This window comes from Chelonoidis abingdonii, chromosome 1 (genome assembly GCF_003597395.2).
Source record: "Chelonoidis abingdonii isolate Lonesome George chromosome 1, CheloAbing_2.0, whole genome shotgun sequence".
Lineage (NCBI taxonomy): Eukaryota > Metazoa > Chordata > Testudines > Testudinidae > Chelonoidis > Chelonoidis abingdonii.
The window spans coordinates 220,432,103-220,448,330 of NC_133769.1; the positions used below are offsets into that span (position 1 = coordinate 220,432,103).

General features: G+C 42.0%; 1 protein-coding gene across 9 annotated transcripts in view; it reads left to right on the forward strand.

The window, feature by feature from the left end:
• Window positions 1–16,228, forward strand: part of LOC116825693 (dystrophin) — a 1,328,444-nt gene that overhangs the window by 1,164,748 nt on the left and 147,468 nt on the right. For all 9 annotated transcript variants that reach the window (XM_075059803.1, XM_075059815.1, XM_075059808.1 and 6 more), the window contains one exon: window positions 7,738–7,798. In XM_075059803.1, coding sequence (XP_074915904.1) covers window positions 7,738–7,798 — 61 coding nt within the window. The remainder of the gene's footprint in view (window positions 1–7,737; window positions 7,799–16,228) is intronic.

The window sequence follows — 16,228 nt, forward strand, 5'->3', positions numbered from 1 at the left end:
AGGTCACAGAGTAGATTGCAGCATGGCACAATGTGGTTGCCATCAAAAAATTACAGTTTCACTCCCCTCCCCTGTGTTATTTGAGATGCTGAGGATTTTCTTTGTACTTACAATTGAAATCATATCCATGTCACTGTGTGATAATGGTGAGTGAATGTTAACATTTTAATAATGACCATTGGAAGTAGTTTTTAATAGAACTGAGTTTAGCCAAGACTATCTCTTTGAATATTTGGTGGATAGGTGCAATAAATGACCATTTACCTTTGATCGTTTTAAATGTATTGTATACATGATTCCCATAATGATATAGCTAAATTAAATATTTATTAGATTAGTTCATCTATGAACACAGCTAAAATGACACCTACGTTCTATTTAAGTCTCTGGTCAGACTCTTGCATAGAGTAAAATACTATTGGACTGTGGAGCACACAGATCTAGCATGCTGCTGCTTCATTTTGCTTTGTGAAAAGACAAATACCAACTTATGTGAATACGGTCTGTGATATGTAGCCTAAGTTCAATGATAGCACACACAGTAAGTTTAATATGTTAGCACATCAAAGGGAGAAAAATAAAACTCTGAAAATAGATAACCATTAAATGATTGCTAATGCATAGCAATGCTAATGGAGTGTTTTGCTATGCTATTTTATTTCAGGAGTCAACATTGGAGGTGGCTTGTTCGTATAGCAATGGATTCTTGCACTGTGCAAAACTAAAACAATAAGGCACTTTTGAATTACACTTTGCAAATAGGGAAATGTCTGATTCTTGAGTATAACACACAAGGAAGCTATGGTGTCATACAAAAATGTTTTCCAGAAAAGTTTCAGAGTGGTATCCGTATTTACTGTATTTCCCACTGCATGCATCTGATGAATTGGGCTTTAACCCATGAAAGCTTATGCTCAAATAAATTTGTTAGTCTCTAAGGTGCCACAAGTACTCATTCTTTTTGTTTTCCAGAAAGTCTTCTTTGATAGACTACTAAAATGGTGTTACCAGGAATTAAAGATATATGTCTATTACTTACACTGGCTTTGTAATGGATGACAAACCTCTACTGGTACCAGGAGATAAGAAACAGCTGTTCTCAGCTGTTGGATTTGTGCCAGAAATGAGATGATTATTCTCAGAGCACAGTTGTAAAAGGTACCACGTATTTTGTCAACTCAAATATATGCAAGACTAGAATCATCCAGGACAGCAGCAACTGTATTACAGACAACCTCACAACAGTCTCTTGAAGGAACACTAAATCCAATTATGTAGAACATCGCAGAATTGTTTATTTCTAAAGCATTTAGTTCCACTGAAAGGAGACTCTTTGTGCTTGGTTTTTTAAATGGATCAAGAACACCTTTGTATATAAGATTCTGGGATAATAAGTTATGCCTCGAAAGCTGTTTCCCAGATGAATTCAGGAGTGAAGGAGAAATACATCTTCCAGAATAATTACAGCAACCCATCCTATCCTTTAGATATTCAATAAATACATAACATTTCCTTTGATTTTAAGATAGGAACTGTAGCTGAGTTGTTCTCACTCCGAAAGATAACTTTTGGTTTGTTTTTTTGGGAGAAGGGGCTTTTTGCAGTTTGGGGAGTTGAACGAGTAGGGCTTTTTAATTATAAATACATATTATACCATACAAAGTAGATCCTCAAATTAATGTAGGGTTTTTTTTGTGGGGGCCAGGGGGAGGAGGAGGTGGTGGTTCTGTTTTTTACCCTTCGGAATACCTAGTTCCATAATCCAAATGTTTTTTTAAACCAGTTTGTATGCCATCCTCTAGCCTTACATAGCTAGGAAGATTAAGCTACATGAACAACTAAAAATGTTGGATATAGATACATGGGGAAGGCAGATGGCTTTCTTCCTAGTTCTTAATTTCAGATAACACACAGCATTGCCTTATATGTTGTCTTTGGAGGTTTTCTGCATCCAAGTATATAGTGGAATAAGTTTATTATGACAGAAGTTAAGAAGTAGATATTATTGGAAATGTGGGAAGATGGTGAATGTTAGCTGTGTTAGTTTTTGTTGTTTTTTTAGTTATTTATATAACCATATTTCCCTAGGAGCCCTAGTTATGGAGTAGGACTCCTGCTTGGCACTGTACAAATACTGAACAAAAAGACTGTCCCTGTCCCCAAAGAGTTTACAATCTAAGAAATATATTACAATGCTTTACTCTGTGTGTGTATTTATATGCATAAAATATATGCACAATCTTTATTCTGTCCCTTTGCATATATGTATTATGATATAGTTTTCAAATAGATGACCTGTTGCAAGTGCTGGAGGAACTAACTAGAGGCAGAGCTCTTCTTGATCTGCTGCTCACAAACAGGGAAGAATTGGTAGGGGAGGCAAAAGGGGCTGGGAGCCTGGGAGGCAGTGACCATGAGATGGTCGAGTTCAGGATCCTGACACAAGGAGAGCAGCGGAATACAGACCCTGGACTTCAGAAAAGCAGACTTTGACTCCCTCAGGGAATCCCCTGGGAGAATAACATGAGGGGGAAAGGAGTCCAGGAGAGCTGGGTGTATTTTAAAGAATCCTTATTGATGTTGCAGGAACAAACCATCCCAAGATGTAGAAAGAATAGTAAATATGGCAGGTGACCAGCTTGGCTTAACAGTGAAATCCTTGCTGATCTTAAACACAAAAAAGAAGCTGACAAGACGTGGAAGATTGGACATATGACCAGAGAGTGTAAAAATATTGCTCAGGCATGCAGGAGTGAAATCAGGAAGGCCAAATCACACTTGGAGTTGAAGCTAGCAAGGGATTTTAAGAGAAACAAGAAGGGTTTCTACAGGTATGTTAGCAACAAGAAAGTCAGGGAAAGTGTGGGCCCCTTACTGAATGAGGGAGACAACCTAGTGACAGAGGATGTCGAAAAAGCTAATGTAGTAAATGCTTCTTTTGCCTCAGTCTTCATGAACAAGGTCAACTCCCAGACTACTGCACTGGGCATCACAGTATGGGCAGTAGGTGACCAGCCCTTTGTGGAGAAAGAAGTGTTTGAGGACTATTTAGAAAAGCTGGATGAGCACAAGTCCATGGAAGCTCTGCATCTGAGGGTGCTAAAGCAGTTGGTGGATGTGATTGAAGAGCCATTGGCCATTACCTTTGAAAATTTGTGGTGATTGCAGGAGGTCCTGGATGACTGGAAAAAGGCTAATGTAGTGCCCATCTTTTTTAAAAAAAAAGGGGTGAGGGAGAAGGAGGATCCAGGGAACTACGGGCCAGTCAGCCTCACTTCAGTCCCTGGAAAAATCATGGAGCAGGTCCTCAAGGAATCAATTTTGAAGCACTTGAAGGAGAGGAAGGTGATCAAGAACAATCAACGTGAATTCACCAAGGGCAAGTCATGTCTGACTACCCTAATTGCCTTCTGTGATGAGATAACTGGCTCTGTGGATGAGGGGAAAGCAGTGGACATGTTATTCCTTGACTTTAGCAAAGGTTTTGTTATGGTCTCCCACAGTATTCTTGCCAGCAAGTTAAAGAAGTATGTGCTGGATGAATGGCCTATAACAGGGGTTGGCAAGCTTTCAGAAGTTGTGTGCCAAGTCTTCATTTATTCTCTCTGATTTAAGGTTTCGTATGCCGGTAATACATTTTAACGTTTTTAGAAGGTCTCTTTTTATACATTTATAATAAATAACTAAACTATTGTTGTATGTAAAGTAAATAAGGTTTTTAAAATGTTTAAGAAGCTTCATTTAAAATTAAATAAAATGCAGAGCCCCCCAGATCAGTGGCCAGGACCTGGGCAGTGTGAGTGCCACTGAAAATCAGCTAGCGTGCCACCTTCGGCGCGTGTGCGATAGGTTGCCTATTCCTGGCCTATAAGGTGGTTAGAAAGCTGGCTAAATCATCGGGCTCAATGAGTAGTGATCAATGGCTCCATGTCTAGTTGGCAGCCGATTTCAAGCAGAGTTCTCCAGGGGTCGGTCCTGGGGCCAATTTTATTCTATATCTTCATTAATGATCTGGTGGATGGCGTTGATTGCACCCTCAGCAAATTTGCAGATGACACTAAACTGGGAGAAGTGGTAGATATGCAGAAGGGTAGTGATAGAATACAGAGGAACCTAGACAAACTGGAGGATTGAGCCAAAAGAAATCTGATGAGGTTCAACAAGGACAAGTGCAGAGTTCTGCACTTAGTATGGAAAAATCCCATGCACTGCTACAGACTAGGGACTGAGTGGGTAAGTAGCAGTTCTGCAGAAAAGGACCTGGGGTTACAGTGGATGAGAAGCTGGATATGAGTCGACAGTGTGACCTTATTGCCAAGAAGGCTAATGGCATTTTGGGCTATAAGTAGGAGCATTGCCAGCAGATCGAGGGACGTAATCATTGCCCTCTATTCGGCATTTGTGAAGCCTCATCTGGAGTACCGTGTCCAGTTTTGGGCCCCACACTACAAGAAGGATGTGGAAAACTTGGAAAGATTCCAGCGGAGGGCAACAATAATGATTAGGGGGCTGGAGAACACTTATGAGGAAAGGCTGAGGGAACTGAGATTATTTAGTCTGCAGAAGAGAAGAATGAGGGGGATTTGATAGCAGCTTTCAACTACCTGAAAGGGGGTTCCAAAGAGGATGTATCTAGACTGTTCTCAGTGGTAGCAGATGACAGAACAAGGAGTAATGGTCTCAAGTTGCAGTGGGGGAGGTTTCGGTTGGATATTAGAAAAACTTCTTCGCTAGGAGGGTGGTAAAGCACTGGAATGGGTTACCTAGGGAGGTGGTGGAATCTCCTTCCTCAGAGGTTTTTAAGGTCAGACCTGACAAATCCCTGGCTGGGATGATTTGATTGGGGATTTGTCCTGCTTTGAGCAGGGGGTTGGACTAGATGACCTCCTGAGGTCCCTTCCAACCCTGATATTCTATGATTCAATGACCACATGCTATGTTCTGCAGAACCCATCTGAGGATCAGAGTTTGCATCCCTTACTCACACTGAATAGTACCTTATTCCATGATTTGTGCTCTTGAAATCAATTGGACTGCTCTTGCAGCAAAGCTCAACTCCATGTGAGTGAGAATGGCAAGAATCTGGCCTTCAGTTTGCAGAATGGAGAGTACTCAGGGAAATAAAACAGCTGTTCAGTATCTCTTTTTAACCTCACCATTCAGTGTTCAGCTCAGTTTCTCATTTGCAGTACTCCATCCACTCCCAGCACTGGATGAGCATTTATATAAAGTGTGTTTCTATGTGTAATTGGCCAAACTGTTTCAGTATATAGAGTAAGTAGCCATGCCCAGAACCCTTTCTTCATACGTATAAGGTGCCCATAATTTTGCTGCAGATGATATGGCTGTTGGCCCCCAAAAGGAGTGTTTTGATGAAGCTGTACTTTTCCATTACCCTGCTCTTCTGTCACCCTCCAGTCCATCTACAATGTCGCTGCCAGACTCCTCTTCCTTGCTACTCCAGCTCCATCATCACCTTCTTTGAGTTCCTTTACTGGCTTCTCATTTTCATCGAAAAGTATCTTAAATTCTTTGTGTTTGATCCAGCCCATATCTCATTTTGATTGCATGTTACACTCCTTTTTAGACTCTCTTAAGTGCCTCCATGTATCTCCCATGCTGCCCTTACAACTGATTATTTTCTCCCTGATATTGTTTGCCATCCAACTTCCCTGACCACCTTCAAATCCCTCTTCAGAATGTATTTATTTATTGGCAATCCCACAAACAATGATCCAATAGTTCCTATAAACGATTTAAAAATGTGTTTCACATCTTCTCTCCATCTCCTTTGCTCATGTTATCTTTTTACTTGAATTTCTGAGGTTCAGTGAGATGTATTTAAAGTAGGTGATGTATTTTCTTTATTCAGCTGATGGACTTTTTGTGAGGTAATATCTTTTACAAGACCAACTTCTGTTGGTGACACAGACAAGATTTTGAGCTACACGGAGCTTTTCTTCAGGTCTGAGAAAGGTACATTGGCTATGTCTACACACAATTAAAAACCCACAGCTGGCCCATGCCAGCTGACTCGAGCTAATGGGGCTTGGGCTAAGGAGTATTTAACTGCAGTGTGAATGTTTGGGTTTGGGGAATCCTGGGCTTTAGTACCCTATGAGGTGGGAGAATTTCCAGAGCTCAGGCTGCAGCTGAAGCTGGAACATGTACATTTCAATTAGTGGTCCCTTAACCTGAGCCCCGTGAGCCCAAGTCAGCTAGTATGGGCCAGCTGCAGGTGTCTAATTGCAGGGTAGGCAAAATATGCAGGGTAGGCAAAAATTTGAGAGAGTCAGGGCTAAATACAAGTTGGAACAGATGGTTTAGTGTAAATAGTTAACACTTATTGTAAGAGATGAGTCAAAGTGAAGTGGCCTGGTCACACCTCTGCAGTCATAGCACTGAAATGGGGGAAGGAGGAGTAGGAAGGGTTAGTGGGTTACACATTATTGTAATAAGCCTTAGATATTCTTTATTAAAACTGTGATTTTTAGAGTCTAGTGAAGTTATGAATTTTAGCTCCCAGAGTTATCTCTAGAAGGTGTTGGGCAGTTTTCCTTTGAGGATGAGGACTGAAGTGTCAGATATAGAGAGATCACTTTGTGAAAAGTGTTCACCTGCAGTGATATGGTGTTTTTGTCTTTGATGATTTTTCTGTGTGCGTTCCTTTGGGACATTGTGATTGTCTGTTTTCACCCATAGTTGTTGTTGGAGAATTTAGTGCACTGAATGAGGTACACCACATGTTGTGATAGGCTTGTATAGTACCCAGGGATCTTGAAAGGTGTGTTATGAGGGTATTGATCTTTATAGCAGTGGAGATATGTCTGCAGGTTTTGCATCTATTATTATGACAGGGTCTGGTATAACTTTGAGCTGGTAGATCCTGGTTTGAGGGGAGCTTGCTTCTGATGGTGAACTTGAATAGATTGTAAACTCTAAGTATTAAAGAAGAGCTTTCAGAATATGGCTCAGACCATCAGCAAGCAAGAATTTCTATCATATGAAAATGTCCTACCCATATTCCTCTTTCATAGAAAACATTATTTACAACATATTTTCACTATAGTGTAAGTTGATGTTGATACTTACTGCTGTGAGAGTCTAGACTGAGAAAACTGCTATTATGTAGTGCCATTTTCTGATGGGTTTAACACTTCTTGATGTGATCATGCCAACATCTTCTGCACTGCTTGCCATTTTTGAAAGACAATAAAACAATGAACATTTAATAATGTAGGAAATAAAAATGAAATAAACAGGAGAACATCATCATACTGGGCTGCTATATGTCTTTACTTGACATAAAATGTAAACCAGGGTGTAATTTTGTTCCTAGAAGGATGAGAACAGTTGATCAAATAAGAGATGAAATTGAAGAAAAAACAACAGAAAGCATTACCAAGAGGTGCCCCGTAAAAGAACTCACCAGAAAGACAGATAGGCTGCTTGTTCAGTTCCTTATCTTTTCTTTAAGTTTAGTAGTCGAAGAGGTTTTTGCATTTATCTTTGCAGCTGAATGAGTTCAATTTCACTCAGATTAGGACAGAAATTTCAAAACAGCAGGTTAATCCTTCCTGCCTTCATGGGTAACTGAGCAAACAGACCCGTATCAGCGTGGCCAAGTGTAAAATTGTAATTCCAGAGATTAATGTTGTCTTTTCTGTTTGCTTTGAACTGTACCTCCATGTCTCTCTTATTTTATTTATATATTTATTTATTTATATTTGTTAACAGCTTCTGTCCAGGGTCCCTGGGAGAGGGCAATCTCACCAAACAAAGTGCCCTACTATATCAAGTAAGTATAAATACTATTAATGATGGCTATTTAGTAGTCTTATATACGTGTGATAGTTAATTATTTCTTTAATCTGTCCTGATACAATTCTTGTGTTGTTTCAGTGGGAAGGACAAAAGTAGTGAAATATGCAATAAAATATCATGCAAACGTGCTGGTGCTCTGGAGAACTTCCTTAAAAAAAACAAACAACAGCAGATAGTTTTTGAGATGCGATAAAGCAGAGTGCCTTTCATGTCATTGCAGCAGTCACCTGAAAAGTCTAGTAAAGCTGTGGACCACATGGTTCATACCTGATTCCTTTATATAGGTTCATTTCTCCATCAACAGTGAGAAAGGGAGGTTTTGCACTACCACAAACCAGTCAGAATTTTGATGAATGATTTGGTGTTGCAAGCAGCAACGTATGGTTCAACTGAGAAATTTGCAGCTTTAGCATCATTGTCCTTTTTCTTTAACTGATCTTTCTAAAACTATCAATTGTCCATTATCCCGTGAACACCTTTAGTAACATTGTTTGGCAGAATCTGTTGCTGAAGGACAACAAGGGAGAAATTAATATTAAAAATAGTCACAGAATAACAAACTAAGAGGAAACTTTAAAAACCCAGGAGGAGTTCACTTTTTCATGCCTTGGGTTATCCCACTACACAACAAAAATAAGGGAGAATAAATTACTCCTTTGTGCTCTAGTTTTTCCATGTTGCTATCATGAGCTGTGAGCTGTTTCTTCACTACAGCCTGGAACAATAAATGCTGCAGTATATAGGATGAAGTTCCTGTGTTGCAAATGACTAAAACTTAAGTGTCTGTATTTGGGTTACAGTGATCCAAGTTACACTGCACCATCTGTTACAATAATGAATGCCCTCTACAACAGACAGAACCTAAATTTTTCAGTATGGCCACTTGATTGCTATGGCACTCCAGACCTGAATTTTGTAGCAAAATATAATTTCTGTGGCAGCTTCAAATTTGAGGTTTTATTGAATTAAATGTAAAAATGAATAACAATCAGAACTAGAATATTCCCTAGTATTATTTATTTTTGTATTAAATTTGTTTGCTGCTGCCCCAAATTTTAAATTTGCTGCAGACATTTATATTGGCAATGAATAATTAAATTGAATGAGGAAAGCTAGAAGTTTTGACACGAGTCTGCGAGAGAGAGTTTGGGGTTTTGGCACCCCTGTCACAGCTGAGGCACTGGGGAAAGGGATACATCTCATTTTCACTTACCCTTGAGGTGACTTGACATTTTGGTTGGAGAAGCTTTAATTCCTAATATCTCACCACAGCAATTCTTTGTGGCAGTCAAGAGCCCACAGCACCTCTCAATCATCATATCTGCCACTACTTCCGACAGCAGTAGATGTACACACTAGCTGAATGTTAATGCTAAAATGATCAATAGCAAAATAAACATTTTATTTTGTCCTTAGTTTTCAGAGTCAGCGCCCCATTACAGCTATTGTTTCAGGCTATTTGCAGACTCAGGAAAAACATACTTCATATGTTTCCATTTGGTTCACCCAGGGAAGGTTATCTTCACAACCATAGGGGCTGGTAACATAACTTCTATAATGAAAGCTTCCATTCTGTGGCATGTTGTACAGGAGCACCCTATAGCTGACATAGCAATTGAATATCTGAGGTATTTGTTAGTCCTAGTGACTTCCCTGTTCCATCTGCTCCCTGCTCCAGCTTTAAGACTACCCCCCATGATTTCAATGTTTCTCGTTCCATTTCTCCTTCATTCCCCTCATTTAACATTTCATATTTGTCATAGCAAAACTGCCTGTTATTCTTAGCCTTTTCAACCTTTAAACAATGCTTATTTAGCCATCCATTGAATTATTACTTACTTGCTTATCTTTAATTGTTACAAGAGTTGCCATAAAGGTGTAACAGAAGGATAAGCATCATACCTGGCCCTTTTCTTAATGTTTATGTATTTTTCTTTCCATCTTCAACATAGAATACTCAGACCACACATGAGAGCATCCTTTGCTATCTGAATTTCCTCCATACATTACTGGTTTTGTGTTTTATCAATTTCCTTCTTGATATTTAGCTGTTTTAATTCATCAGTTTCACATTTGAAATGTCACAGCATTTGATGAGTCCATAAATCAGGCAACACTTAATACTAAATACTCAGTGGTAACATTCCAGAGTTCTTAGTGTTAGGTCACTCCAAGCCCTTTGAAATTGATAGTTAAAACTTCATTTTTGTACAGTTGATTAGTCTGTAGCAACCAGCCACCACTAAAGTTCCTGAAGTACTGTAAAATTTTTAATATTTCGTCTCCCTTGGGCCTTATTCCTGCCAGCGCCTCCTTTACCTTATTTCAGTACAGCTTTCATTGCTACTGAAAATATAATCACCAACAATGTACAACCTGTTACAACAGCTTTTCCTACTCTATGCCGTTTTGTGGTTTCTTGGCCTACTGTCAGCCTCAGGAAAATTGCAATATAATGGCCTTTTACCAGCTGCTGCATTCTGTTAGGATTTCTTTCACCTTTTTATGTGGTCAGTCCCACATGGATAGGACAAACAGAGCCAACAGTTAACGCTCACCTTGCTTGCTTCCCTAATGAGTTGAGAACTCATATTTCTGGATTCTAGGCTACGAAAGGTGCCTTGGATTCTAAAGTAGCAAACGGATTTTCCTCCCTGCCTGCTGAATACCTGGCTGTATGATGGGCTATCAAGGGGAAAAAATGACATCTTCAGGTTGCTATGTGAAATCTTTCTAAACTACACTTCATCTAACCCCCTTTTTCCATCATCGGCCTTTTTCTTGTTATGCTGATGATCTTCCTGTTCTTCATGTCAACCAAAAAAGTTACTATGAAACCCTTAAGTACTCCAGAGATCACATCTTGTTTTATACTGTATAATTTACAAGTAATCTCATTTTTCCTATGGCTAATACAGGCTTTAAAGGTTTACATTAGTTCAGAGGTGGGGAAAAGAAACATGTAAGAAGACTGCTGTTTTGCCAGGCCTCTTGTCTAAGTCCCTGACCCTGCAATTGATCTGCTTGGGCAGATCAATGAGCCCTGATGGCAAAATCAAAAAGGCTTAGCGTATGTGCCGGGCCTTCCTGCATGGAGGCAGCTGTGGGATTGAAGGCTGCCACTAATAGGAAGCATCATTTCCAGAAAAAATGGGTTCATATAATATACCAGAAAAGTCTGGTGATTGAGAGAGGCCTGAGACAGTTAAGACACAGGCCAGGTCTACACTGCGACTTTAAATCGGTTTAATGGCCGATATACCGATTTAACGCTGTATCCGTTCACACGACGTCTTCATTAATATCGAGTTAAACGGCTCCTTAAATCGATTTCGGAACTCCTCCCAAACGAGAGGAGTAGCGCTAAATTCGATAGTGATAACTCGGATTAGGGTTCATGTGGACGGAAATCGACGTTATTGGCCTCCGGGCGGCATCCCAGAGTGCAGCACTGACCGCTCTGGACAGCAATCTGAACTCGGATGCAGCGGGCAGGTAAACAGGAAAAGCCCCGCGAACTTTTGAATTACATTTCCTGCTTGTCCAGCGTGGAGCTCTGATCAGCACGGCTGGCGATGCAGTCTCAAATCCAAAAAGAGCTCCAGCATGGACCGTACGGGAGATACTAGGTCTGATCGCTGTATGGGGAGACAAATCTGTTGTATCCAGCTCCGTTACAGAACACGAAATGCCAAAGCGTTTGAATAAAAAACTGCAGGATACACAGCGCTGCGTGACAAGCGTAACGGGAAGCCAGAGACTCAAATGGACGCTCATGAAGGGAGGGAGGGGGTACTGAGGACTCCAGCTATCCCACAGTCCACAGCAGTCTCTGAAAATTATTTGCATTATTGGCTGAGCTCCCAATGTCTGTAGGTTCAAACACAGTGTCTGGCGTGGTTCAGGGAACAGCTCCTCAGTTTATTTCCCCCCCCCACCACGTGAAAAAAAAAGGGAAAGATTGCTGTGCTATGGCGTTTGCTCAATGCACTCCGCGAAAAAGGCGCCAAAGGGTTGTCTGCTGCCTTCACAAAGGGAGGGGTGAGGCTGTACCCAGCACCACCCGGGGCAGTGTTTTCTGCCCCATCAGGCACTGTGCTCTCAACACGGAAGTGGGAACTATGGGATAGCTGAGGAACAGCTACCCACAGTGCACCGCTCCTGAAATCGATGGTAGCTTTGGACCATGGACGCAAACAATCGATTTCGGGATCCCACTGTGGACGCGCTAAACCGATTTTATTAGATCTGTTTTGTAATATCGGTTTAAGCTAATTCGAAATAATCGTGCAGTGTAGACGTACCCACAGTGACACTTTAAAAATGTTTTAGGTTTTTATATAAATCTCTTACTTTAGCTTTTACTAAGCAAAAAAGTGATTACCAAACATAAGAAATATAAATAGCGAATAAAAACTGTACAAAGGAAGAAGCCTTCTGAAATGTATCTGCATGTACATATGAAATACGTGCAGAGAAAAATGTCTAAAATTCTAAGAACAGAATATAAAGAGAAAAAGAACGTAAGAAGAGGAAGTCCACATGTGGAAAGGACATATTGAGGTGGTAAGGTTAAAATCATGTTACCCTTTTCTTTAACTGTTTACTATGCCATAAATGAGGGTTTTTCATATCCAAAGGCAGAAGGAAAAACAGCCATATGGGCAGTATATGCATATTGGAAAACTTCAGGTGTAGTTCTAAAGTATTAATTTGCTTTCCATATTTAATTAATGATTTGCTGTTTTTAAATTTAATTTTCTTAGTGGTAATAATAATACACATTTTCACATTAATTTCTCCTTATATCTGTTTGTTAAAGTTATCAATGAAAGGGGTGAGCATACTGCACCAAATACTTTCACGTGGTCATTTAGGGTTAAATCTTTTATTCTTCTTCGAGTGCTGTCCCTGCGGGTGCGCCACTTCAGGGGTTGGTGTGTCCTGGCGCTGTCGATCAGAGATTTATGGTAGCGGTGTCTACGTGGGTCACGCATGTGCAGTAGGCATCTCACAGTACCATTTGTGCTGTGTCTAGCGTTTAAATAGTTAGTTAGTCATATAGAAAGTTGTTGTTAGTGTTAGTTTTTATTACCAAAAAAACCCACTTTATTTTTCTCTGGTTTACCCTCCCCACACCGGGGACAGTTAACTGTTAAAATGTTTGTTTCTGATGGGCACTCCTTGCGTGTACGATATCTCGGTAAGGCGCATATTCCACAAAAATGCACCCACTGTAACAATCTGAAGGTGAGAGCCAGGCATGACTGGGATCTCAGACTAAAAATGAACTTGATGGAGTAATTTCTCCAACCAAAAATGGACCCACGGACCATCTTGCCAGGCATCCCTACTCACAGACAGGAGCAGGGCCGCTCAGAGGATTCAGGGGGCCTGGGGCAGGGCTGGGTCTTCTACAGCAATTCAGGGGCGGGTCCCTCTCAGAGGGAAGGACCCGCCACCGAATTGCCGCTGAAGAATGAAGCAGCCTAAGTGCCGCTGATTGGCAGCACTTCAGTGGCGGGTTCTTCACTCACTCCGAGTCTTCCGCTGCACTGAAGGACCTGCCTCTAAAGTGCTGCCAAAAACCTGGAGCAGCTTGATGGGGCCCTGTGGGGCATGGGGCAAATTACCCCATTTGCCCCCCTGGGCGACCCTGGACAGGAGACATGCCTTCCTCTAAAAGACCAAGGAAGAGGGCAAGACGTTTCCAGAGAGAGCCCCGCAGAAACAATGGCAGTCTCCTGCCAGGTCGCTACCCATGATGCCAAAATACACTCGGGTGAGCACTTATGACACTCCAGGTACCTCTGGCACCACCGAGTCCCAACTGAAGGAGATGGAGTCGAGGCACAGATGGAGACATGCCTCCTCCATGGCACCGACCTCACTCACGAGAGACTCATTACTGAGCGTTTTCTCAGGCAACATGCAGGGGTGCTGGAACAATTTGTTTAGGGGGGTACTGAGAGCCACTGAAACAAACTGTAAACCCTGTATATAATGGAAACTGCTTCAAGCCATGGGGTGCTGCACCCCATGCCCCTAGTTCCAGCACCTATGGCAACATGCCTCCACCTCCGGCACCGACATCACAGTTGGCACCAGCAGAGAAAGCAAAATTAGCACCAACCACGCTGGCTAATCCACCACAACACCTGTCAGCACTGACATCTGCACCATCAAGAGCAACCCCATTGGCACCGATGGTACAGACAACAGAAACTCCACAGAATGTTCTGCAACAGAGAGACTTGGTAATCTCTTCGGCACTGGAGTCCCCCTTGCTCGGTACCAAGGACTCTCCCAAATGTTCCCAATGTAGGGATCCCCATATTTCTCAGGCGGTCTTACAGTCATCTAGTGAAGATGATGGTACAAGGACCAGGAACCTTCTCACCACACCGATCATCATCGCTGACCGAACAAAGACTACCTTGAAGCCAAATGGGGCCCAAATACTATTACAACCAGACAGCTCAACTGTGGTAAGGACTGCTGTGGATATACCCACTGATAGCTTTCCCAATGCAATGGGCACATTGGGAACCCTGTGCAGCTCACAGAGGCCCCAACTCCAGGCCAACCATGGCTCATAGACATGAGCTGAGGTCTAATTCCTTATCCCCAACCCGCAGCCAATGGAGGCTCAGGACACTGAGGATGACACTGAAACAGGCACGTATAGAAGCTATATCCTGCTCACGATTTTTCCTCCTCTCCATATGAAGCAATCATGCCACCCCCGCCTACCTCCACAGATGACTTCAAACAGTTCCAGGAACTGTTTAAGTGGGTCACTCAAAGCCAGGATACCCCATTGGAGGAAGTTCAGACAAATCAGCACAAACTGGTACAAATTCTACCACCTTCCTCTGCTTCCAAGATCACTTTGCCCATCAACAATATGATTCTGGAACCAGCAGAGACAGTTTGGCAGACCCCGGATTTGATTCCACTGACTTGCAAAAGGGTGGATGGGAAGAACTATGTCTCTGCCGAAGGTTCCTCTTCTCCCACCCACCTCCCAACTCCTTGATGTTCGATGCTGCTAATAAGCATGGCAAGCAACAACAGTTTTGATTGACCCCACAAGATAAGGAACACAAAAGGCTCGACCTCTTCAGGCAAAGAGTTTACTCTTCAGCAACATTACAATTCAGAGTCACCAATTATTCTGCCCTATTAGCAAAAAATGATTATGGTAACTATGAGAAATTGAGCTCTTACACTGAGGAGCTTCGAGAGGAGAAACAAGGACAATTCAAGGTCATTCTAAATGAGGACCAATTTGTCACTCTCACAGCCTTCCAAGCATCCTTGGATGTAGCTGACACAGCAGCCAGAACCATGGCCATGGCCATAGCGATGCACCAGGCATCCTGTTTGCAATCCTCAGGCATTCCCAGAGAACTCCAAACCAAGGTCAAAGATATACCCTTTGACCAAGAGAAATTGTTCTCGACCAAGATGGATGAGATGCTCCATTCCATGAAGGATTCTTGAGCCACCCTTTGCACTTAGGGGATCTATACTCCACTGGCGAAGAGAAGATGATACCAATCTTATCAGAGAGCCAGAGATTCCTCTTCCAACAACAGCAGCAATACAAGAACTAACAACAATGCCAACGATCACAGCGACGGAGAGCACCTCAATCTCAACGGTGGACTTCTCAATTGGCTCCTCCAAAGCCACAGTTTTGAAGTTTTGGTCGAGTGTCTGGACGCTGTCTCTCACCAGGTACCGCTTTCCCTCAATTCGTCCCCATGCTTTGGTCACTGCCTTTGCCCGTTCTACCACATCTGGGCATCAATAACCCCGGAACAGAGGGTGTTAGAGATCATACAGTCGTGATATATCATCTCCTTTACCTTCCAACAACCTACCCTATCGCCCTCCCTGTCACTCTTCAGGGACCTTTCTCATGAACACCTATTGCAACAAGAAGTTGATCATCTTCTACAACTAGGTGCTGTGGAATGAGTACCTTTGCAATACAGGGGGAAGGGTTTCTACTCCCACTACTCCTTGACCCAGAAGAAGAACTGAGGATAGAGACCTATCTTGTATCTTAGGAAACTCAACAAGTTCGTACACGCTCAGAAGTTTAATATGGTGACACTTATGATACTTCCAGTGTTGCAAAAGGGGGTCTGGTTTTCAGCCCTCAACCTCCAAGATGCTTATTTTCATATTACCATATATCCCGCTCATAGGAAATTCCTGAGATTCACAGTACGACATGAACACTTCCAGTACAGAGTACTACCATTCAGCCTATCCATGGAACCAAGAGTTTTCTCCAAACCCTAATGGTAGTAGCAGCACATCTATGCAAACAGGGAATAATGATTTTTCCCTTACCTGGACAATTGCCTTCTCAAAGGCCCTACTCAACACA